The following is a 24,378-nucleotide window of genomic DNA, read 5'->3' as shown; positions in this document are numbered from 1 at the left end:
GTAATGATGTGAAAAGTGTTCATGTTCAAAAGGGAAAATAAATAAACAGAAATATGGGTTGTATCTAAAATGGTGTTTGTTCTTCACTGGTTGACCTTTTCTTGTGGCAGCTGATCAAAAATCTTGATGCTGTGATTACTCACTATGGTTTTTGGCACAGTATATATGAGAGTTTATCCAAAAAAAAACTAATGTTTTATTCTTTGTTTATCTGTGTAATCTGAGTGAAATATGTGTCTCTAATATGGTCATACATTTGGCAGGAGGTTAGGAAGTGCAGCTCAGTTTCCACCTCATTTTGTGGGCAGTGTGCACATAGCTTCTCTTGAGAGCCAGGTCTGCCTACGGCGGCCTTTCTCAATAGCAAGGCAATGCTCACTGAGTCTACATAGTCACAGCTTTCCTTAAGTTTGGGTCAGTCACAGTGGTCAGGTATTCTGCCACTGTGTACTCTCTGTTTAGGGCCAAATAGCATTCTAGTTTGCTCTGTTTTTTTGTTCATTCTTTCCAATATGTCAAGTAATTATCTTTTTGTTTTCTCATGATTTGGTTGGGTCTAATTGTGCTGCTGTCCTGGGGCTCTGTGGGGTGTGTTTGTGTTTGTGAACAGAGCCCCAGGACCAGCTTGCTTAGGGGACTCTTCTCCAGATTCATCTCTCTGTAGGTGATGGCTTTGTTATGGAAGGTTTGGGAATCGCTTCCTTTTAGGTGGTTCTCTGCTCTCTCTCTCTGTCCCTCTGCCAGCTCTCTCCCTGTCCCTCTGCCTGCTCTCTCTCTGTCCCTCTGCCTGATCTCTCTCTGTCCCTCTGCCTGCTCGCTCTCTGCCCCTCTCCCTGCTCTCACTCTGTCCCTCTTCCTGCTCTCCCCCTTCTGCCTCTCTCTGTCCCTCTGCCTGCTCTCTCTCTGCCCCTCTGCCTGCTCTCTCTCTGCTCTCTCTGCCACTCTCCCTGCTCTCTCTGCCTGCTCTCTCTCTGCCTGCTCTCTCTCTGCCTGCTCTCTCTCTGCCCCTCTCGCCCTGCTCTCACTCTGTCCCTCTCCCTGCTCTCACTCTGTCCCTCTCCCTGCTTTCTCTCTGCCTGCTCTCTCGCTGTCTCTCTCCCTGCTTTCTCTCTGCCTGCTCTCTCTGCTCTCTCTCTGCTCTCTCTCTCCCTGCTCTCTCTCTGTCTACTCTCTCTATGCCTGCTCTCTCTCTCTGCTTTCTCTCTGCTCTCTCTCTCCCTGCTCTCTCTCTGCCTGCTCTCTCTCTGCTCTCTCTCCCTGCTTTCTCCACCTGACAGTTTGTTGCTGCTGTCAGTAGCCTCCTCCTATAAAGCCAGTGTTATCTGTAGTTTTAAGTGCAGCTCACAGACGCCACAGACAGACGGCAGGAGCGTAGCAGCAGAGACACCCTACTCTGGGCCTGCCTTTGGTTGCACACAGGAAGTGGGTCCCTAGCAGATCCAGAGCCCCCCGGACTCCCTGTCTGGCCACAGTCCAGACACCTAGTCCCAGACCTCCAGGTGCCTCCAGTCCAGACCCCTCGACCCAGACCCCTCGACCCAGTCCAGACCCCTCGACCCAGACCTCTAGGTGCCTCCAGTCCAGACCCCTCGACCCAGTCCCCTCGACCCAGACCCCTCGACCCAGTCCAGACCCCTCGACCCAGACCTCCAGGTGCCTCCAGTCCAGACCCCTCGACCCACTCCCCTCAACCCAGACCCCCAGGGGCCTTCAGTCCAGATCCCTCGACCCTTTCCAGACCCCTCGACCCAGTCAAGTCCCCTCGACCCAGACCAGATCCCCTGGGTTAGGGTTAGGGTTAGGGGCCTTCAGTCCAGACGTTAATGGAGGGAGACACAGCATATTAACTCGATGTGGCCTTGAGAATGACTGACCTGATCCATTGTTTAAATCTTCTAGTTTCTCTCTTTCCTCCCCCTCATAAATTGCTATAAGACTGTTAGAGATAACCTGTTGGTTAGTAACTTGTTACAACTAGTTAATTACCTGTTGTGACTGGTTTATAACCTGTTGGTTTATAACCTGTTGTAACTGGTTTTTAACCTGTTGGTGTATAACCTGTTGGTGTATAACCTGTTGGTTTATAACCTGTTGGTTTATAACCTGTTGGTGTATAACCTGTTGGTTTATAACCTGTTGGTTAATAATCTGTTGGTTTATAACCTGTTGGTTTATAACCTGTTGGTTTATAACCTGTTGGTTTATTACCTGTTGTAACTGGTTTATAACCTGTTGGTTTATAACCTGTTGGTTTATAACCTGTTGGTTTATAACCTGTTGGTTTATAACCTGCTGGTTTATAACCTGTTGGTTTATAACCTGTTGGTGTATAACCTGTTGGTTTATAACCTGTTGTAACTGGTTAATAACCTGTTGATTTATTACATGTTGGTTTATTACCTGTTGTAACTGGTTTATAACCTGTTGGTTTATAACCTGTTGGTTTATAACCTGTTGTAACTGGTTTATAACCTGTTGGTTTATAACATGTTGGTTTATAACTTGTTGGTTTATAACCTGTTGGTTTATAACCTGTTGGTTTATAACTTGTTGGTTTATAACCTGTTGGTTTATAACTTGTTGGTTTATAACCTGTTGTAACTGGTTTATAACCTGTTGGTTTATTACCTGTTGGTTTATTACCTGTTTTAACTGGTTTATAACCTGTTGGTTTATTACCTGTTGTAACTGGTTTATAACCTGTTGTAACTGGTTTATAACCTGTTGGTTTATTACCTGTTGTAACTGGTTTATTACCTGTTGTAACTGGTTTATAACCTGTTGTAACTGGTTTATAACCTGTTGGTTTATTACCTGTTGTAACTGGTTTATTACCTGGTGTAACTGGTTTATAACCTGTTGTAACTGGTTTATAACCTGTTGGTTTATTACCTGTTGTAACTGGTTTATTACCTGTTGTAACTGGTTTATAACCTGTTGTAACTGGTTTATAACCTGTTGGTTTATAACCTGTTGGTTTATAACATGTTGGTTTTTAACCTGTTGGTTTATTACCTGTTGGTTTATTACCTGTTGTAACTGGTTTATAACCTGTTGGTTTATAACCTGTTGGTTTATAACCTGTTGGTTTATAACCTGTTGTAACTGGTTAATGACCTGTTGGTTTATAACTTGTTGGTTTATAACCTGTTGGTTTATTACCTGTTGGTTTATAACCTGTTGGTTTATAACCTGTTGTAACTGGTTTATTACCTGTTGGTTTATTACCTGTTGTAACTGGTTTATAACCTGTTGGTTTATTACCTGTTGTAACTGGTTAATGACCTGTTGGTTTATAACCTGTTGGTTTATAACCTGTTGTAACTGGTTAATGACCTGTTGGTTTATTACCTGTTGGTTTATAACCTGTTGGTTTATAACCTGTTGGTTTATAACCTGTTGTAACTGGTTAATGACCTGTTGGTTTATAGCCTGTTGGTTTATAACCTGTTGGTTTTTAACCTGTTGGTTTATTACCTGTTGGTTTATTACCTGTTGTAACTGGTTTATAAGCTGTTGGTTTATAACCTGTTGGTTTATAACCTGTTGGTTTATAACCTGTTGTAACTGGTTTATAACCTGTTGTAACTGGTTTATAACCTGTTGGTTTATTACCTGTTGTAACTGGTTTATTACCTGTTGTAACTGGTTTATAACCTGTTGTAACTGGTTTATAACCTGTTGGTTTATTACCTGTTGTAACTGGTTTATTACCTGGTGTAACTGGTTTATAACTTGTTGTAACTGGTTTATAACCTGTTGGTTTATTACCTGTTGTAACTGGTTTATTACCTGTTGTAACTGGTTTATTACCTGTTGTAACTGGTTTATAACCTGTTGGTTTATAACCTGTTGGTTTATAACCTGTTGGTTTTTAAGCTGTTGGTTTATTACCTGTTGGTTTATTACCTGTTGTAACTGGTTTATAACCTGTTGGTTTATAACCTGTTGGTTTATAACCTGTTGTAACTAGTTAATGACCTGTTGGTTTATAACCTGTTGGTTTATAACCTGTTGGTTTATTACCTGTTGGTTTATAACCTGTTGGTTTATAAGCTGTTGGTTTATTACCTGTTGTAACTGGTTAATGACCTGTTGGTTTATAACCTGTTGGTTTATAACCTGTTGTAACTGGTTAATGACCTGTTGGTTTATAACCTGTTGGTTTATAACCTGTTGGTTTATAACCTGTTGTAACTGGTTAATGACCTTTTGGTTTATAGCCTGTTGGTTTATAACCTGTTGGTTTATAACCTGTTGTAACTGGTTAATGACCTGTTGGTTTATAGCCTGTTGGTTTATAACCTGTTGGTTTATTACCTGTTTGTTTATAACCTGCTGGTTTATAACCTGTTGGTTTATAACCTGTTGGTTTATTACCTGTTGTAACTGGTTTATATATTACCTGTTGGTTTATTACCTGTTGGTTTATTACCTGTTGTTTTATTACCTGTTGTAACTGGTTTATTACCTGTTGGTTTATTACCTGTTGTAACTGGTTTATAACCTGTTGGTTTATTACCTGTTGTAACTGGTTTATAACCTGTTGGTTTATAACACGTTCTATCCACTAAACAATAACTTTTAAATCGTTCAAAAAAACAAACTTTATAGCAACAGAGCAATTTGCCTTGCTTATGTTGTCCACATGTCTTCAGCCAATCAGTTAGTAGTGAAGCCAGTCCAGAGTTCCTCTCTTCCTCCCCTCTTCACCCTCTCAGACCCATCCTTTCCCCAAAACAATATGCCAACCACTGGTATCAAAACTGGTAACTTCAAACCACTGACAGCCTAAAGAGGACGTTACTGGGACATGGCAGCTCATACAGACAAACTTGACATTGTGTCTGAGTAAGGCCCTGTCGGCAACCCGAGACACGGCTCTCTCTCTTTCACTCCCTCTCACCCAGTCCCTTAGCACTCATGCAACGCGTGGGCACATAGGCAGGGCTGGCTCTCGAGAGATGACTGCCTGTGGCGACCTCTCTCAATAGAAAGGCTATGCTCACTGAGTCTGTACATAGTCAAAACTTTCCTTAAGTTTGGGTCAGTCACAGTGGTCAGGTATTCTGCCACTGTGTACTCTCTGTTTAGGGCCAAATAGCTTACTAGTTTGCTCTGTTTTTTGGTTGATTCTTTCCAGTGTGTCAAATAGTGATCTTTTTGCTCTCTCATAATTTCTCTCTCTCTCTCATTCCATCTAAGGTTCTTTATTGGCATGGGAATCATATCTTTACGTTGCCAAAGCAAGTGATAATAACTAATAAACAAAAGTGAAATAAACAGTTAACATTACATTGACAAAAGTTCCAAAACAACCAAGACATTACAAATGTCATATTATGCGCAAATAGTTAAAGTTCAAAATGGAGAATAAATATACAAAGATATTGGTTGTATTTACAATGGTGTTTGTTCTTCACTGGTTGTCCTTTTCTTGTGGCTGTGGTATTTCACCCAGTAGATATGGGAGTTTAGCAAGATTGGATTTGTTTTCGAATTCTTTGTGGGTCTGTGTTATCTGAGGTAAATATGTGTCTCTAATATGGTCATACATTTGGCAGGAGGTTAGGAAGTCTTTCTCTCTCTCAATAGACTACCTGCCTCTCTCTCAATTCAGTTCAAAGTGATTTATTGGCATGGGAAACATATGTACAGGGTTGTAATTATGTGTATTTGAAGTTTGAAAATAAAGAAACAGATATATACAGTTCCCTTTGTTCATATTTTGTATTCAGACCCTTTACTCAGCCTCAAGTTTTCTTGGGTATGACGCTACAAGCTTGACACACCTGTATTTGGGGATCTGCAGATCCTATCAAGCATTGTCAGGTTGGATGGGGAGGGTCGTTGCACAGCTATTTTCAGGTCTCTCCAGAGGTGTTCGATCGGGTTCAAGCCCGGGCTCTGGATGGGCCTCTCAATGACATTCATAGACTTGTCCCGAAGCCACTCAATCTAAGGTCCTGGCTCTCAAGAGAAGACAGGCTACGACGGCCTCTCTCAATATTAAGAATTCGCTCACTGATTCATTCTCTCTCTCTAGGCTACCTGCTACCCTCTCTCTCTCTCTGTGTTACCTGCTTCTCTCTCTATCTCATCATCACTGTCCCTCTCAGACCTTCATCACTGTCCCTCTCTCAGACCGTCATCACTGTCCCTCTCTCAGACCTTCATCACTGTTCCTCTCTGACCTTCATCACTGTCCCTCTCTCAGACCTTCATCACTGTCCCTCTCTCAAACCTTCATCACTGTCCCTCTCTCAAACATTCATCACTGTCCCTCTCTCAGACCTTCATCACTGTCACTCTCTCAGACGTTGATCACTGTCCCTCTCTCTGACCTTCATCACTGTCCCTCTCTGATTTTCATCACTGTCCCTCTCTTAAACCTTCATCACTGTCCCTCTCTCAGACCTTAATCACTGTCCCTCTCTGAGCTTCATCACTGTCCCTTTCTCAGACCTTCATCACTGTCCCTCTCTCAAACCTTCATCACTGTCGCTCTCTCAAACCGTCATGACTGTCCCTCTCTCAGACCGTCATCACTGTCCCTCTCTCAGACCTTGATCACTGTCCCTCTATGACCTTCATCACTGTCCCTCTCTCAGACCTTCATCACTGTCACTCTCTCAGACGTTGATCACTGTCCCTCTCTCAGACCTTCATCACTGTCCCTCTCTGACATTCATCACTGTCCCTCTCTCAGACCTTCATCCCTGTCCCTCTCTGATTTTCATCACTGTCCCTCTCTCAAACCTACATCACTGTCCCTCTCTCAGACCTTCATCACTGTCCCTTTCTCAGACCTTCATCACTGTCCCTCTCTCAAACCTTCATCACTGTCGCTCTCTCAAACCGTCATGACTGTCCATCTTTCAGACCGTCATCACTGTCCCTCTCTCAGACCTTCATCACTGTCCCGCTCTCAAAACTTCATCACTGTCCCTCTCTGACCTTCATCACTGTCCCTCTGACCTTCATCACTGTCCCTCTCTCAAACCTTCATCACTGTCCCTCTCTGACCTTCATCCCTGTCCCTCTCTCAAACCTTAATCACTGTCCCTCTCTCAAACCTTCATCACTGTCGCTCTCTCAGACCGTCATCACTGTCCCTCTCTGACCTTCATCACTGTCCCTCTCTCAAACCTTCATCACTGTCCCTCTCTCAAACATTCATCACTGTCGCTCTCTCAGACCGTCATCACTGTCCCTCTCTCAGACCTTCATCACTGTCCCTCTCTGACCTTCATCACTGTCCCTCTCTCAAACTTTCATCACTGTCCCTCTCTGACATTCATCACTGTCCCTCTCTCAGACCTTCATCACCGTCCCGCTCTCAAATCTTCATCAATGTCCCTCTCTGACCTTCATTACTGTCCATCTGACCTTCATCACTGTCCCTCTCTCAGACCTTCATCACTGTCCCTCTCTGACCTTCATCACTGTCCCTCTCAGATCTTCATCACTGTCCCTCTCTCAGACCTTCACTGTCCCGCTCTCAAACCTTCATCACTGTCCCTCTCTGACCTTCATCACTGTCCCTCTCTCAGACTTTCATCACAGTCCTTCTCTCAGACCTTCATCACGGTCCCTCTCTGACCTTCATCACTGTTCCTCTCTCAGACCTTCATCACTGTCCCTCTCTGACCTTCATCACTGTCCCTTTCTCAGACCTTCATCACTGTTCCTCTCTCAGACTTTCATCACTGTCCCTATCTCAGACCTTCATCACTGTCCCTCTCTCAGACCTTCATCACTGTCCCTCTCTCAGACCTTCATCACTGTCCCTCTCTCATACCATACTGGAGCTGAGTCAGCGTCCCTGCTCCCTGACACGGACATAGATTGTATTTAGCCATTGTGTGTCATAACCTTAACATTATCATTAATAGTATCTACAAAAGAGGTTATCCTCAACATTATAATTCATAGTATCTACAACAGAGGTTATCTTCAACATTAACATTCATAGTATCTACAAAAGAGGTTATTCTCAACATTATATTTCATAGTATCTACAACAGAGGTTATCTTCAACATTAACATTCATAGTATCTACAACAGAGGTTATTCTCAACATTATCATTCATAGTATCTATATAACAGAGGTTATCGTCAACATTAACATTCATAGTATCTATGGAAGGTTATTCTCAACATGATCATTCACAGCATCTATATAACAGAGGTTATCGTCAACATTACTATTCATAGTATCTATATGAGGTTATTCTCAACATTATCATTCATAGTATCTATAGAAGGTTATTCTCAACATGATCATTCATAGTATCTATATAACAGAGGTTATCGTCAACATTACTATTCATAGTATCTATATGAGGTTATCCTCAACATTATCATTCCTAGTTATGCTCCAACCATGGAGAGATATAGGTTACCATTCTCCTACTGATCTGTTTCTCCCACTAGGTCTATTACATGTTTTTATTAGATCCATGGTATGTTACTGAACAACTACTATTAGGCTATAACATGGAATTAGAAGATTGCCTGTCCTTAACCCCCACTGGGCACACTGGTTGAATCAACATTATATCCCTGTCATTGAAATTAAATTACATTGCAAAGTAGAATATAATTGAATTCTGTGCCCAGTGGGCCACTTTTTCACAGTTTAGTCATGTAACCACATTTTAAATGACAGGAAGTTGAGATTCTTTTGATTTCACAGTGTGTAGACAGACCTATGATCATTATTAGCAGCAGTTCGAGACGAATGTTTGAAGCCCTGTAGCATAGCCCATTATGTACAGTCCAGTTCTCTACAGTTCTAGGTGTTGGATTTCAGTCTGATAAAATGGGAATTTCCGATATTGTTAGATAGTCTTTGTTTTTGCTCTTAGTTGTTTGTATATCTGTTATCGCACCGCTCCACTCTGGCGGGGGTCCGTCCGACGCTGCAGTTATTTTTTACAGAGCGCGCAAGGAACCTCCACTTGTCCTACGTCACAACACGTAACGTTACACGGGTTTCTTCTCTTTCTGCTGCAGAGTTGAAACAAGGTGTCGGGTTAAGACGGCACGACTATAAAGGAGAGGGGCAGGCAGGCTGGACACAACCAAATAGATAGACCGTCTGAAAGTAAGGAGAATATCGGAATTTTTAGGCTAAACACATCTCAACTTTTTATTCCCAGCGGTGCATTGTGTTTCCAAACGATGTTCTCTTTAATATGTATTTAAATGGATAACCAATAGTTCATGTATTAATATGGGAATTGTATTTTTCCCTTGTTCATTTCTGTTAATTGGAAATAGTTTATTTATTTTCTATGTTTGCGTTGCAAAGTGGATTGTATTTACCACGAAGATGGATAAATGTCTGATTTGATCATATCTGTACTTTTAGGTGTTGAAACAACGAGTGGCAGAATGACGGTTTGTTGTGAGTCGTGTGAAAGTCCATGGAGCAGTGAGCGCTGCTCCTCTCATCTGTTCAGCGGGGAGACAGAAAGCCGCCTGGGACTCTGCAAGAGATTCAGGTTAGTGCAGCCAGACTGGCTCCATCCGTGCGCGGCTTCTAGTGGTCAAACCGCTACAATCTGGACTCAGGGGTGGCAATAACATACTACTGTACATACCATACCTTGGTATATATTAACTTGTGGATGTCATTCATCCAGTTTGTTTGCTATGTTTCTAATTACAATTTGTGTGTTATGTTATGAATTACGATTCATACAATATGTTACGAATTTGCAATACTTATAAGTTATGAATTCCAATTTGTTGTGGCTGGTGTTAGCTAGGGAAAGAGGAGCGTTTGCAGTCCAGCCTCCTGCTTTCTGTCTGACACCCACGCTCTCTGATGCTGCCTCTGGCTCTACCAACAAAAACCGGCTAGAGAGCTCTCTTCTCTACTGATAAAACCGGCTGATCACACAGAGCAGCTAGAGATCTCTCTTCTCTACCTCAGATAGACAGAGCCACATACAGCAACAGTTGTTTCCATAGGAACCACAGAAGCTCACACTTTAGCAAACTGCTATCCATCCCCATCCAGTCTGTGGCTAGGGTACACCGCCTTTCCTTCAGTAAGGCACAGTGAGAAGCCGGAAAGTAACACATTTTCTCAGTTTTGACTTTGGATTATTTTTGCCATGTAACAAAGAGCAGCTTTTCACTAGACTGAGAGAGACTAGGAAGAGTTTGGACGTAGTAGGATACCCTGTGCTCAGTTCTACCTCTGCCCTCTCTGGGCCGTCATATCCTGACCTGTGAACATGGTGTTGCTACGCAGGTCTACTAAGGGAGCGTCTAAAGCCAGGAGGGACCAGATCAACTCTGAGATCAGGAACATGAGAACTCTGCTCCCCATCCCTCAGGAGGACCAGGACAGACTGTCATACCTCCACAGCATGGCGGTTATCACAGCATACATCAGGAAGAGCTTTCTGTATAAGGGTGAGTACAAAACCAGGAGAGGAACTGTCATGCACGTAACCACTAGAACACTTGAAAGTACGGAACCAGTAGGACATTCCCATCTTTAAGAATGGATGTATTTGTATGTGTATTTATTATGGATCCCCATTAGTTCCTGTTGCCAAGGCAGCAGCTACTCTTCCTGGGGTTTATTATGGATCCCCATTAGTTCCTGCCAAGGCAGCAGCTACTCTTCCTGGGGTTTATTATGGATCCCCATTAGTTCCTGCCAAGGCAGCAGCTACTCTTCCTGGGGTTTATTATGGATCCCCATTAATTCCTGTCAAGACAGCATCTACTATTCCTGGGGTTTATTATGGATCCCAATTAGTTCCTGCTAAGGCAGCAGCTACTCTTCCTGGGGTTTATTATGGATCCCCATTAGTTCCTGCCAAGACAGCAGCTACTCTTCCTGGGGTCCAACACATTAAGGCACTTACATTACAGATAAAACAGTACATCATATAACATTATCATCATTAACAGCATTGATGTGAATCACACTGCTGCTCTTTCATTTAGTTATTTGTGCCTTACGGATTGTGGTTGTTGTGGATGGCAATCTGTAGTTAGTACATCCATGTTTGGACTTATAAATGATATATATGAATGTAAAGATATAATTTAATCGTATTATTATACGTAGTAGAAAGCATTAGAAGGAGCCGACATAACCAACCCATGAAGTAAAATTTAACATCCATATATGGCCAGCTATGTAACCTTTAACATTGATTTATCCTGCAATAGATGTCGTTCAATTGGTAACATACATTTTTGTCTTCTTCTAGTGCCTCTTAATTAAGGGAAAATACATCTAAAAGTAACTGAATGTTGTCAGATTACATTTGGGTTTGGGTAATCCAAAAGTTACTGATTATAATTTTGGACAGGTAACTAGTAACTGTAAAGGAACTACATTTAAAAAGTAACCTACCCAAACCCAGTTAGAACTGTCGGACATTTTCAACTTGAAGAATGGATGCTGAGGCGTCTTAGAACTGGTGATTGGAACGTCCTGTCAATTTAAACATGTATTTTTACCAGTATATCTTCCAAGGTCTTGTGATGGATCCATACCTACTGAGACCTGTGATGTTGTGATGGATCCATACCTACTGAGACCTGTGATGTTGTGATGGATCCATACCTACTGAGACCTGTGATGTTGTGATGGATCCATACCTACTGAGACCTGTGATGTTGTGATGGATCCATACCTACTGAGACCTGTGATGTTGTGATGGATCGTGTGATGTTGATCCATACCTACTGACCTGTGATGTTGTGATGGATCCATACCTACTGAGACCTGTGATGTTGTGATGGATCCATACCTACTGAGACCTGTGATGTTGTGATGGATCCATACCTACTGAGACCTGTGATGTTGTGATGGATCCATACCTACTGAGACCTGTGATGTTGTGATGGATCCATACCTACTGAGACCTGTGATGTTGTGATGGATCCATACCTACTGAGACCTGTGATGTTGTGATGGATCCATACCTACTGAGACCTGTGATGTTGTGATGTGAGACCTGTGATGTTGTGATGGATCCATACCTACTGAGACCTGTGATGTTGTGATGGATCCATACCTACTGAGACCTGATGTTGTGATGGATCCATACCTACTGAGACCTGTGATGTTGTGATGGATCCATACCTACTGAGACCTGTGATGTTGTGATGGATCCATGTTGTGATGGATCCATACCTACTGAGACCTGTGATGTTGTGATGGATCCATACCTACTGAGACCTGTGATGTTGTGATGGATGTGATGTCGTGATGGATCCATACCTACTGAGACCTGTGATGTTGTGATGGATCCATACCTACTGAGACCTGTGATGTTGTGATGGATCCATACCTACTGAGACCTGATGTTGTGATGGATCCATACCTACTGAGACCTGTGATGTTGTGATGGATCCATACCTACTGAGACCTGTGATGTTGTGATGGATCCATACCTACTGAGACCTGTGATGTTGTGATGGATCCATACCTACTGAGACCTGTGATGTCGTGATGGATCCATACCTACTGAGACCTGTGATGTTGTGATGGATCCATACCTACTGAGACCTGTGATGTTGTGATGGATCCATACCTACTGAGACCTGTGATGTTGTGATGGATCCATACCTACTGAGACCTGTGATGTTGTGATGGATCCATACCTACTGAGACCTGTGATGTCGTGATGGATCCATACCTACTGAGACCTGTGATGTTGTGATGGATCCATACCTACTGAGACCTGTGATGTTGTGATGGATTCATACCTACTGAGACCTGTGATGTTGTGATGGATCCATACCTACTGAGACCTGTGATGTTGTGATGGATCCATACCTACTGAGACCTGTGATGTTGTGATGGATCCATACCTACTGAGTTCTCTGTGATGTTGTGATGAAACTAATCCTGAGTTGTATTTCTTCCGCTTCCAGGATTATCAGCTGATCAGAGTCGTCTCTCCTCTTCCTCCTCCTATCCTCTGTACGAGACCTTCCTCCCAGCCGTGCATGGTTTCATTCTGATCCTCTCCTCCCGGGGCAGGCTGGTCTACGTCTCTGAGAACGTCTCTGATTACCTGGGGCTCTCCATGGTGAGTACCAACCTGATGAAGACCTGGCGTCCAAAATATATGGAATTGTATAGGAAATTGAACATTGTTTTTCTGTGGTTGTGTGACATCACATCTGCTGTGTTACTGAATGCTGTGTAGGGCAGGGTGTTAGTCACTAAAGTTGATCCTTTCTTCTTCTCTCTTATAGGTTGATGTTCTTCAGGGAGACACATTCTATGACCTGGTGGAGAGTCAGGACGTGGAGACAGTTAGATCTAACCTGGAGACAGACAACACAACGTCAACTGGTAAGAGACTATACTATCTAAAGGAAAATCAAATAAAATGAACAGATTTAAGAGCTCATGAAACCCAATGGAGGACGGGACTGATCTCATGTTATTGTTCTGTTCCCCAGCAGAGAGGAGTTTTGTGTGTCGGATGCACACCTCCAAGGCCTTCAGACTAGAGTACGGTAACTGCTGTTCTATAATGGTCCGAGGACGCTACCAGACCATCCCACAATCCCCCCAGTCCACGCCCACATCCTCCCCAGACCGTGGCCGATCTGGCCTCCCTGTGGAGAGGGTGTTCTTGGCTCTCTGCACACCCACAGTGAACCACCTGGGCAACAGAATCTTCTCCTCCTGCTCCTCCTCCTTCACCAGCCTCCATAGACCAGACATGAGCTTCAGTCACCTGGACGAAAGTGTTGTGTTTTACTTGGGCTACTCATCGGAGGAGCTGATTGGTCGATCGTGGTACAGCCTCCTCCACCCTGAAGACCTCTCCTTGAGTGCTTACTCACATAAGAGTCTGAGTAAGTAGAACACATTAAAACTACCCTTGATACTATACTCAGCAAAAAAAGAAATGCCCTCTCACTGTCAACTGCGTTTATTTTCAGCTAACTTAACATATGTAAATATTTGTATGAACAGAACAAGACTCAACAACTGAGACATAAACTGAACAAGTTCCACAGACACGTGACTAACAGAAATGGAATAATGTGTCCTTGAACAAAGGGGGGGTCAAAATCAAAAGTAACAGTCAGTATTTTGTGTGGCCACCAGCTGCATTAAGTACTGCAGTGCATCTCCTCCTCTAGGACTGCACCAAATTTGCCAGTTCTTGCTGTGAGATGTTACCCCACTCTTCCACCAAGGCACCTGCAAGTTCCTGGACATTTCTTGGGGAAATGGCCCTCGCCCTCACCCTCTGATCCAACAGGTCCCAGACGTGCTCAATGGGATTGAGATCCGGGCTTTTCGCTGGCCATGGCAGAATGGCAGAACACTGACATTCCTGTCTTGCAGGACATCACGGACAGAACGAGCAGTATGGCTGGTGGCATTGTCATGCTGGAGGGTCATGTCAGGATGAGTCTGCAGGAAGGGTACCACATAAGGGAGGAGGATGTCTTCCCTGTAACGCACAGCTTTGAGATTGCCTGCAATGACAACAAGCTCAGTCCGATGATGCTGTGAAACACCGCCCCAGAACATGACAGACACTCCACCTCAAATCTATCCCGCTCCAGAGTACAGGCCTCGGTGTAACGCTCAATCCTTCGACGATAAACGTGAATCCGACCATCACCCCTGGTGAGACAAAACCGTGACTCATCAGCACTTAATGCCAGTCCTGTCTGGTTCAGCGACGGTGGGTTTGTGCCCATAGGCAAAGTTGTTGCTGGTGATGTCTGGTGAGGACCTGCCTTACTACAACAAACCTACAAGCCCTCAGTCCAGCCTCTCAGAGCCTATTGCGGACAGACTGAGCACTGATGGAGGGATTGTGCGTTCCTGGTGTAACTCGGGCAGTTGTTGTTGCTATCCTGTACCTGTCCCGCAGGTGTGATGTTTGAATGTATGGATCCTGTGCAGGTGTTGTTACACGTGGTCTGCCACTGCGAGGATGATCAGCTGTCCGTCCTGTCTCCCTGTAGCACTGTCTTAGGCATTTCACAGTACGGACATTGCAATTTATTGCCCTTGCACCATGCCTAAGGCACGTTCAAGCAGATGAGCAGGGACCCTGGGCATCTTTCTCTTGGTGTTTTTCAGAGTCAGTAGAAAGGCCTCTTTAGTGTCCTAGGTTTTCATAATTGTGACCTTAATTGCCTACCGTCTGTAAGCTGTTAGTGTCTTAACGAGCGTTCCACAGGTGCATGTTCAATAATTGTTCACGGTTCATTGAACAAGCATGGGAAACAGTGTTTAAACCCTTTACAATGAAGATCTGTGAAGTTATTTGGATTTTTACAAATTATCTTTGAAAGACAGGGTTCTGAAAAAGGAACGAGTTTACATAATACTACATTATACCCGTTATGCTATATTCTAACATATTTTAACAAATAACAATGACGAACCCAAATGGAAGCATCTCACGCATCTCACGTTGTTATGTATGAACTCCTTAGTGTAAGATGCTAGAGAAATATAGTGGACATTATAGTAATGCTTTTCTGTCCTCTCCTCACCCAGTGCAGGCAGACGAGGGTAGGCAGGTGGAGATGGTTCTGAGGCTCCAACACAGCGACCTCTCATGGTCCTGGATCTACACTAGAGCCGCTAAGCATTCTGGGAACCAGGAATTGAGCTGCTGTAACTACATTATCAGGTACTAGATGCTCTGAATGCTTTCATGATTTTAACTGCAGTCTTCAGCATATGTCTGTGTATGTACAGTTTGATTATTGTTTTGTCTTTAAACAAAAAAAATGAAATAATAAAAAGAGATGTGTAGTAATAATTGTAGTTGCCTGTATTGAGTAACTTTGCTCTGAGAGACTGGAGTAACTTGTATTCTTTCCTTCACAGTGAAACAGAAGCCATGTATCTGAGGAAAAACATCCACAGCGATGCTTTCAGAGCCTCTCCTCCTCAGCCCTACTGCCCCTCTCCCACCCCCCAGCTGACCCAGAGCTGTTGCCCCACCAGGGACCTAAAGAGACAGAGAGAATTCAGCCAGTGCAGTAGTATATCTGAGACTGAGAACAGGTCTAAGACCAGTAGGAGACAGAGAGCAGAGTCTAATGCTGTGTTCTACGTGACATCATGTAGCTCCTCCTCCCAGGCCTCACCTGTCGCCGCCTTCTCCACCCCTCCCTACAGCCCCACCTCCTCCCACTACAACTCCTCCCTCTCTCCAGCACAGCAGGACGACACCAGCTCTGACTCTCTGTTGGATGTGTATGGCTACACAGAGAACTTAACCTCCTACTACCATTGCCCTGAGGGAGGGACTGAGGTAGGGACTGGGCCTTCCTGCCTCCTCTCCCCCTCTAGGTCCTTCCAGCCCGGCTCGGAGCAGTCCTTCCACCAGGGTATCTTCAGCCAGACTGACGCATTCTCTCCTCAGTCCTGCCCTTCTTCTCCCCAGCATGATTGCCCAGCATGCCCTGCTGATGCCCGGCTGGTCCCTGACTGTCTATCTGTATCAGACCTGTTAGAGAGTTCAGCAGACTGCCCCATCACCATCCATACTGAAGACTACAGCCTCTCGGTTCAGCCACAAGGTGGTGCCACCAGTCCATACAGCCTCTCGGTTCAGCCACAAGGTGATGCCACCAGTCCATACAGCCTCTCGGTTCAGCCACAAGGTGGTGCCACCAGTCCATACAGCCTCTCTGTTCAGCCACAAGGTGATGCCACCAGTCCATACAGCCTCTCGGTTCAGCCACAAGGTGATGCCACCAGTCCATACAGCCTCTCGGTTCAGCCACAAGGTGATGCCACCAGTCCATACAGCCTCTCGGTTCAGCCACAAGGTGATGCCACCAGTCCATACAGCCTCTCGGTTCAGCCTCTAGGTGGTGCCACCAGTCCATACAGCCTCTCGGTTCAGCCACAAGGTGATGCCACCAGTCCATACAGCCTCTCGGTTCAGCCACAAGGTGATGCCACCAGTCCATACAACCTCTCGGTTCAGCCACAAGGTGGTGCCACCAGGACATACCAGAGCCACCATATACCTCAAACTGTCGCTCCTCCTATTGGAGGCCTGCTGACCCCTAACCCCTCCCCGACCTCCGACCTCTCCTTCCTCTACAGTGACAGAGACAAGGTAGAGATCAGTATCCTAGCCCAGCAGATCTCCTCTCTGGCCTCCAGCTTCGACCTGTTCAACACCCTGAGCCCCATCCAGACCCCACGTCAGCCCAGCTCAGAACCCCTTCCCTGGGCACAGCTCCCAGGCCACTCCCCTGTCCCCCTCCGCATCAAGCCAGAGCTGGTCCTGGATGAGGGAGTGTTTGATAGTCTCCTGAAGGATCTGAGCATGGTTCAGGGACCTGGGAGTCTGTCTCACTGCTACCAACCTCAGGACCCTTCCACCCTGGCTCTGTCTTCTCTAGTGGACCCTCTATCCATGGAGCAGTCATCCCGCTCTCTCTCCCTCCCCCTGGAACTCCCCTCATCCCTCTCTCTCTCCCTCCCCCTGCAACACCCCTCGTCCCCCTCTTTCTCCCTCCCCCTGGACCCATTTCACCCTAACCTGGATCCCTTCTCTCTGAGGACAAGCTGTCATAATCAGACCTCTGAGTTGCATCAACTCAACCTGCCCCACAGTCTGCATCAAGGTGATTTATAACACATTATACACATTATATAATAACATGCATGTATTAATACCAATAATGACAGGAATTATTTTAACATGGTAGTTGTGGTTGGGGGGGATGAGTCATTCCTGTGTGTTGTCTGACTGACTCTTATTTGAGTAAATCCTTGAGTTGATTGTTGAAATGACACTAACATGACGTTACCATTCTATTTCAGATGGACTTGTTGAAGAATCCATGTACTGATGTGAGTCTAAATAGACTTACAGTACTAGCCCTCGTATGGCATATTGTCATGACTACCAAGTCTTCCAGCCAGAGTCCAAAATGAAGACTTTTAAAATAATAAATACCATTTAAAGACTTCTACAATATTTAGTAGTTGGTACTTTTCAAGGGAGCATGTTTCCCAAATATCTATTATTTTTGTAAATTAAATTGTGATGAGAGGAAGTGAATGTTATCCAGTGGACCAAACTGCTGAGGAGCTTGTTACTATGTTGTTGTTGTGTTAACTATATTGATACCTGTTGAATGCTGTAATTCACCATCTGTGTTGATGATGATGTTGTCCTGATTCTGGTAGCATTGTACTGCACTGTTACCATCTAGAAAACTGACGATCAGATATGTAGAATTGATGTTTCTGTGAATGTCGAGGGACCGTGATGATGATTTACTACTGAGCACTTTCTGGATGTGTTTGAGCTTTTTGAGATAATGTCACATGTGGGACGCGACGTGGAGACCTCCTCCCAGAGGAGGTTGAAGCAGAATAGTAGATTCTAAAATGCGACCCAAATGACACACTATTCCCTGTATAGTGCACTACTTTTGACCAGAGCCCTATGGAGATATAGGGTGCCATTTGAGAAACATCCATAGGTGTTAAAAAGATAATGAAGTAACTACCTCAGTAATGCCACTACATTCATTCCTAGCCTGAAACTACTGTTTAGTAAGTGTGTGTATTTATTGGTAGAGTTGACTGTTATACATATTGTTTCATTCCCGTGTTTGTCTACTAGTTGTGCTACTGAAAACTCTTTGTTTGTAACCATTGGTAACCATTATTCAGTACATTTGTCTTGAATACATATGTTGTGTTGATAAAATTATGCTTGGTTGGATGTAATTGTACAAAAGCAAAGTATTTTTGCAATTGGTTTTCTAATTTTTAAAATGCAAGTTATTAAAACGCATAAAATATGATTGTGATATCTTAGTTATGACAAAATAAAAAAGCTACAAGACAAGATATGATCACAATAACTAGCTGTATCTCATGAATTAGAAGAACAGGCAGAGATGTGTTTTAAAGCTGATTAAAGCCGTATGAATGTGCTTGCCTGGGCCCATCAGGAGGCAGGTTTCCATTGGCCCATCAGGAGGCAGGTTTCCATTGGCCCATCAGGAGACATGTTTCCATTGGCCCATCAGAAGGCAGGTTTCCATTGGCCCATCAGGAGGCAGGTTTCCATTGGCCCATCAGGAGGCAGGTTTCCATTGGCCCATAAGGAGGCAGGTTTCCATTGGCCCATAAGGAGGCAGGTTTCCATTGGCCCATCAGGAGACATGTTTCCATTGGCCCATTAGGAGGCAGGTTTCCATTGGCCCATAAGGAGGCAGGTTTCCATTTATTTTATTCCGCAAAAAAGTGTCGCAAAAAAACCCACATTGAGACATATGTAATGGAAACGGCAGATAGAGGAGACATATGTAATGGAAACGGCAGATAGAGGAGACATATGTAATGGAAACGGCAGATAGAGGAGACATATGTAATGGAAACGGCAGATAGAGGAGACATGTAATGAAAACGGCAGATAGAGGAGACATGTAATGGAAACGGCAGATAGAGGAGACATATGTAATGGAAACGGCAGATAGAGGAGACATGTAATGGAAACGGCAGATAGAGGAGACAAATGTAATGGAAACGGCAGATAGAGGAGACATATGTAATGGAAACGGCAGATAGAGGAGACATGTAATGGAAACGGCAGATAGAGGAGACATATGTAATGGAAACGGCAGATAGAGGAGACATGTAATGGAAACGGCAGATAGAGGAGACATGTGTAATGGAATCGGCAGATAGAGGAGACATATGTAATGGAATCGGCAGATAGAGGAGACATATGTAATGGAAACGGCAGATAGAGGAGACATATGTAATGGAATCGGCAGATAGAGGAGACATATGTAATGGAAACGGCAGATAGAGGAGACATATGTAATGGAATCGGCAGATAGAGGAGACATGTGTAATGGAATCGGCAGATAGAGGAGACATATGTAATGGAATCGGCAGATAGAGGAGACATGTGTAATGGAAACGGCAGATAGAGGAGACATATGTAATGGAATCGGCAGATAGAGGACACATATGTAATGGAAACGGCAGATAGAGGAGACATATGTAATGGAATCGGCAAATAGAGGAGACATATGTAATGGAAACGGCAGATAGAGGAGACATATGTAATAGAAACGGTAGATAGAGGAGACATATGTAATGGAAACGGCAGATAGAGACATTTCTTAAGATCAAAAACATTTTTATCCAAAGCCTCCCGGGTGGTGCAGTGGTTAAAGGCGCTGTACTGCAGCGCCAGCTGTGCCACCAGAGACTCTGGGTTCGCGCCCAGGCTCTGCAACCGGCCGCGACTGGGAGGTCTGTGGGGCGACGCACAATTGGCCCAGCGTCGTCTGGGTTAGGGAGGGTTTGGCCGGTAGGGATATCCTTGACTCATCGCGCACCAGCGACTCCAGTGGCGGGCCGGGCGCAGTGCGTGCTAACCAAGGTTGCCAGGTGTACGGTGTTTCCTCCGACACATTGGTGCAGCTGGCTTCCGGGTTGGCTGCGTGCTGTGTTAAGAAGCAGTGCGGCTTGGTTGGGTTGTGTATCGGAGGACTTTCAACCTTCGTCTCTCCCGAGCCCGTACGGGAGTTGTAGCGATGAGACAAGATAGTAAGTCCCGAGACGAGGTAAAGGATGGACTGAAAGCTGCTGACATGAGATTTGACACATTATTTGTGTTGTCTACTACTAATATCTTGCTGCCTGTGGAGATGTGCTTGACAATCTGGACCCTCTATTTCTGAAACTATCCGCCGCCATTGTCGCAACCCCTATTACCAGCCTGTTCAACCTCTCTTTCATATCGTCTGAGATCCCCAAGGATTGGAAAGCTGCCGCGGTCATCCCCCTCTTCAAAGGGGACCCAAACTGTTACAGACCTATATCCATCCTGCCCTGCCTATCTAAGGTCCTCGAAAGCCAAGTCAACAAACAGATCACTGACCATCTCGAATCCCACCGTACCTTCTCCGCTGTGCAATCTGGTTTCCGAGCCGGTCACAGGTGCATCAGCCACGCTCAAGGTACTAAACGATATCATAACCGCCATCGATAAAATACAGTACTGTGCAGCCGTCTTCATCGACCTTGCCAAGGCATTCGACTCTGTCAATCACCATATTCTTATCGGCAGACTCAGTAGCCTCGGTTTTTCTGATGACTGCCTTGCCTGGTTCACCAACTACTTTGCAGACAGAGTTCAGTGTGTCAAATCGGGGGAGGCATGCTGTCCGGTCCTCTGCCAGTCTCTTTGGGGGTGCCACAGGGTTCAATTCTCGGGCCGACTCTTTTCTCTGTATATATCAATGATGTTGCTCTTGCTGCGGGAGATTCCCTGATCCACCTCTACGCAGACGACACCATTCTGTATACTTCCGGCCCGTCCTTGGACACTGTGCTATCCAACCTCCAAACGAGCTTCAATGCCATACAACACTCCTTCCGTGACCTCCAACTGCTCTTAAACGCTAGTAAAACCAAATGCATGCTTTTCAACCGTTCGCTGCCTGCACCCGCACGCCCGACTAGCATCACCACCCTGGATGGTTCCGACCTAGAATATGTGGACATCTATAAGTACCTAGGTGTCTGGCTAGACTGTAAACTCTCCTTCCAGACTCATATCAAACATCTCCAATCTAAAATCAAATCTAGATTCGGCTTTCTATTCCGCAACAAAGCCTCCTTCACTCACGCCGCCAAACTTACCCTAGTAAAACTGACTATCCTACCAATCCTCGACTTCGGCGATGTCATCTACAAAATAGCTTCCAATACTCTACTCAGCAAACTGGATGCAGTTTATCACAGTGCCCTCCGTTTTGTTACTAAAGCACATTATACCACCCACCACTGCGACCTGTATGCTCTAGTCGGCTGGCCCTCGCTACATATTCGTCGCCAGACCCACTGGCTCCAGGTCATCTACAAGTCCATGCTAGGTAAAGCTCCGCCTTATCTCAGTTCACTGGTCACGATGGCAACACCCACCCGTAGCACGCGCTCCAGCAGGTGTATCTCACTGATCATCCATAAAGCCAACACCTCATTTGGCCGCCTTTCGTTCAAGTTCTCTGCTGCCTGTGACTGGAACGAATTGCAAAAATCGCTGAAGTTGGAGACTTTTATTTCCCTCACCAACTTCAAACATCTGCTATCTGAGCAGCTGACCGATCGCTCCAGCTGTACATGGTCTATCGGTAAATAGCCCACCCAACTTTACCTACCTCATCCCCGTACTGTTTCTATTTATTTACTTTTCTGCTCTTTTGCACACCAATATCTCTACCTGCACATGACCATCTGATCATTTATCACTCCAGTGTTAATCTGCAATATTGTAATTATTCGCTTACCTCCTCATGCCTTTTGCACACAATGTATATAGACTCTTTTTTTCCTACTGCGTTATTGACTTGATAATTGTTTACTCCATGTGTAACTCTGTGTTGTCTGTTCACACTGCTATGCTTTATCTTGGCCAGGTCGCAGTTGCAAATGAGAACTTGTTCTCAACTAGCCTACCTGGTTAAATAAAGGTGAAATAAAATACATTTAAAAAATGTCTACTAATATTGTTCTATGGGTATTAGCTTGGGTATATCAAGCTCTCCCTCACCTTGTCACTGTAGCTGCTCTTGTCACTGTAGCTCCTCACTGTACTGCAGCTCTCCCTCACCTTGTCACTGTAGCTCCTCACTGTACTGCAGCTCTCCCTCACCTTGCCACTGTAGCTGCTCACTGTACTGCAGCTCTCCCTCACCGTGTCACTGTAGCTCCTCACTGTACTGCAGCTCTTCCTCACCGTGTCACTGTAGCTCCTCACTGTACTGCAGCTCTCCCTCACCATGTCACTGTAGCTCCTCACTGTACTGCAGCTCTCCCTCACCTTGTCACTGTAGCTCCTCACTGTACTGCAGCTCTCCCTCACCTTGTCACTGTAGCTCCTCACTGTACTGCAGCTCTCCCTCACCTTGTCACTGTAGCTCCTCACTGTACTGCAGCTCTCCCTCACCTTGTCACTGTAGCTGCTCACTGTACTGCAGCTCTCCCTCACCTTGTCACTGTAGCTCCTCACTGTACTGCAGCTCTCCCTCACCTTGTCACTGTAGCTCCTCAACGTACTGCAGCTCTCCCTCACCTTGTCACTGTAGCTCCTCACTGTACTGCAGCTCTCCCTCACCTTGTCACTGTAGCTCCTCACTGTACTGCAGCTTCGCCTCACCGTGTCACTGTACTCGTCACTGTACTGCAGCTCTCCCTCACCGTGTCACTGTAGCTCCTCACTGTACTGCAGCTCTCCCTCATCTTGTCACTGTAGCTGCTCACTGTGTCACTTTGGTTTCTATTGAAGCTTTTTGAGAGGACAAATAGTTTGTTTGGACCACAGTCACAGCTAACCACTAACTCTATTCTCTATCCTAACCTGCCAGCGGTCTGAACGTAACAGCGTTTAGTCCAATGTTTAACCGCTAGATGGGGTCAGAGTTCAAACTCGGAGCGCCATACTGGGTTCAAGGGTTCTCTATTTGAATCAAGTCTATAGCTCTCTGGTCCAAACTGTAGGTGTCTTACTGCGATTAGCTATGGCTGACCTATAGGCATGTTACTGCAAAGCAACACTGTTCAAAACAGCATTAATGGACAGAGTAAATCACAGGCTGTGTCCCTGGCTAAAGTGTTGAATCAAATCTGTTGTGTGTTTAAGAAACTATTCTATGCCAGCCCAACAAACATTTCTACACGACTTGTGCATCAACCCCTCCTTTATTGACCAAGGAAGTAAGGCTAAGTTTCAAATCAACATAATTAGTTTGTTATTTCAGTAGGCGACACAAACACTTTGAAGTAGATGAGTGAAACCAAATGGAAATACAATATACTGGTCCTACAGTACTCAGGGTGTCCACCCACTCTGCAGGGTGAAAATACGATTTGGTGATGACATTTCACTTCCTTATGTTATACAATACATTTTATCAATACAAATATAATTATTCATGTTCTGAATCGTTCAGTGGGGTCTTTCTCAAACATATTAACATTATATACAAAAAGACAGATTTCATAACCTAATACATCCGATAATAAGCACCGAGTTCTGTTGACAGAGCAGTGCTGCTTTATCACTGAAACTTTTGAGGATTTTACATTTGTGGTCATCGTCTTCCAAGCTGTTTCCACGGGTAACAAACATATATATACATATATATACATATATATTACATATACACTAGATGATGAGAAGAGGGCGCTTTTTTTATAGCCGCCGCGCCTCCATCTTTGTGTTCCCCCATCATTGGGAGATAAAGAAATGCATTTACTAATGTCTACAATTGTTTTTGCCTCGCTCATTATATTACAGACACCTTATTACTTTAAAATGATATTACGTGAGCTAAACATTT

The 24,378-nt window shown here is 44.7% G+C and overlaps 1 protein-coding gene across 1 annotated transcript; it reads left to right on the top strand.

Annotated features, from left to right (window-relative positions):
- Positions 1-9,345: 9,345 nt before the first annotated feature.
- Positions 9,346-18,860, top strand: LOC139396810 (neuronal PAS domain protein 4 like). Its single transcript, XM_071143726.1, has 8 exons — positions 9,346-9,509; positions 10,268-10,431; positions 12,919-13,076; positions 13,246-13,345; positions 13,456-13,857; positions 15,530-15,665; positions 15,866-17,625; positions 17,825-18,860. Exons 1-8 carry the CDS (start codon positions 9,346-9,348, stop codon positions 17,851-17,853), a joined length of 2,913 nt encoding a protein of 970 aa, XP_070999827.1. The 3' UTR covers positions 17,854-18,860.
- The last annotated feature ends 5,518 nt before the right edge of the window (positions 18,861-24,378 follow it).

The sequence above is a fragment of the Oncorhynchus clarkii genome, unplaced genomic scaffold (assembly GCF_045791955.1).
Source record: "Oncorhynchus clarkii lewisi isolate Uvic-CL-2024 unplaced genomic scaffold, UVic_Ocla_1.0 unplaced_contig_4189_pilon_pilon, whole genome shotgun sequence".
NCBI lineage: Eukaryota > Metazoa > Chordata > Actinopteri > Salmoniformes > Salmonidae > Oncorhynchus > Oncorhynchus clarkii.
Note: the sequence above shows the minus strand (reverse complement) of the source record. Positions and strands in the feature narration are given on the sequence as shown.

What these genes read in the sequence shown, in the direction of transcription:
- LOC139396810 (XM_071143726.1), top strand. Translation starts at nt 9,346, where the DNA reads ATGTCTGATTTGATCATATCTGTACTTTTAGGTGTTGAAACAACGAGT. An exon ending in GGACTCTGCAAGAGATTCAG is followed by an intron (nt 9,510 to 10,267) that starts GTTAGTGCAGCC and finishes GTTGCTACGCAG; the next exon opens with GTCTACTAAGGGAGCGTCTA. An exon ending in GAAGAGCTTTCTGTATAAGG is followed by an intron (nt 10,432 to 12,918) that starts GTGAGTACAAAA and finishes TTCCGCTTCCAG; the next exon opens with GATTATCAGCTGATCAGAGT.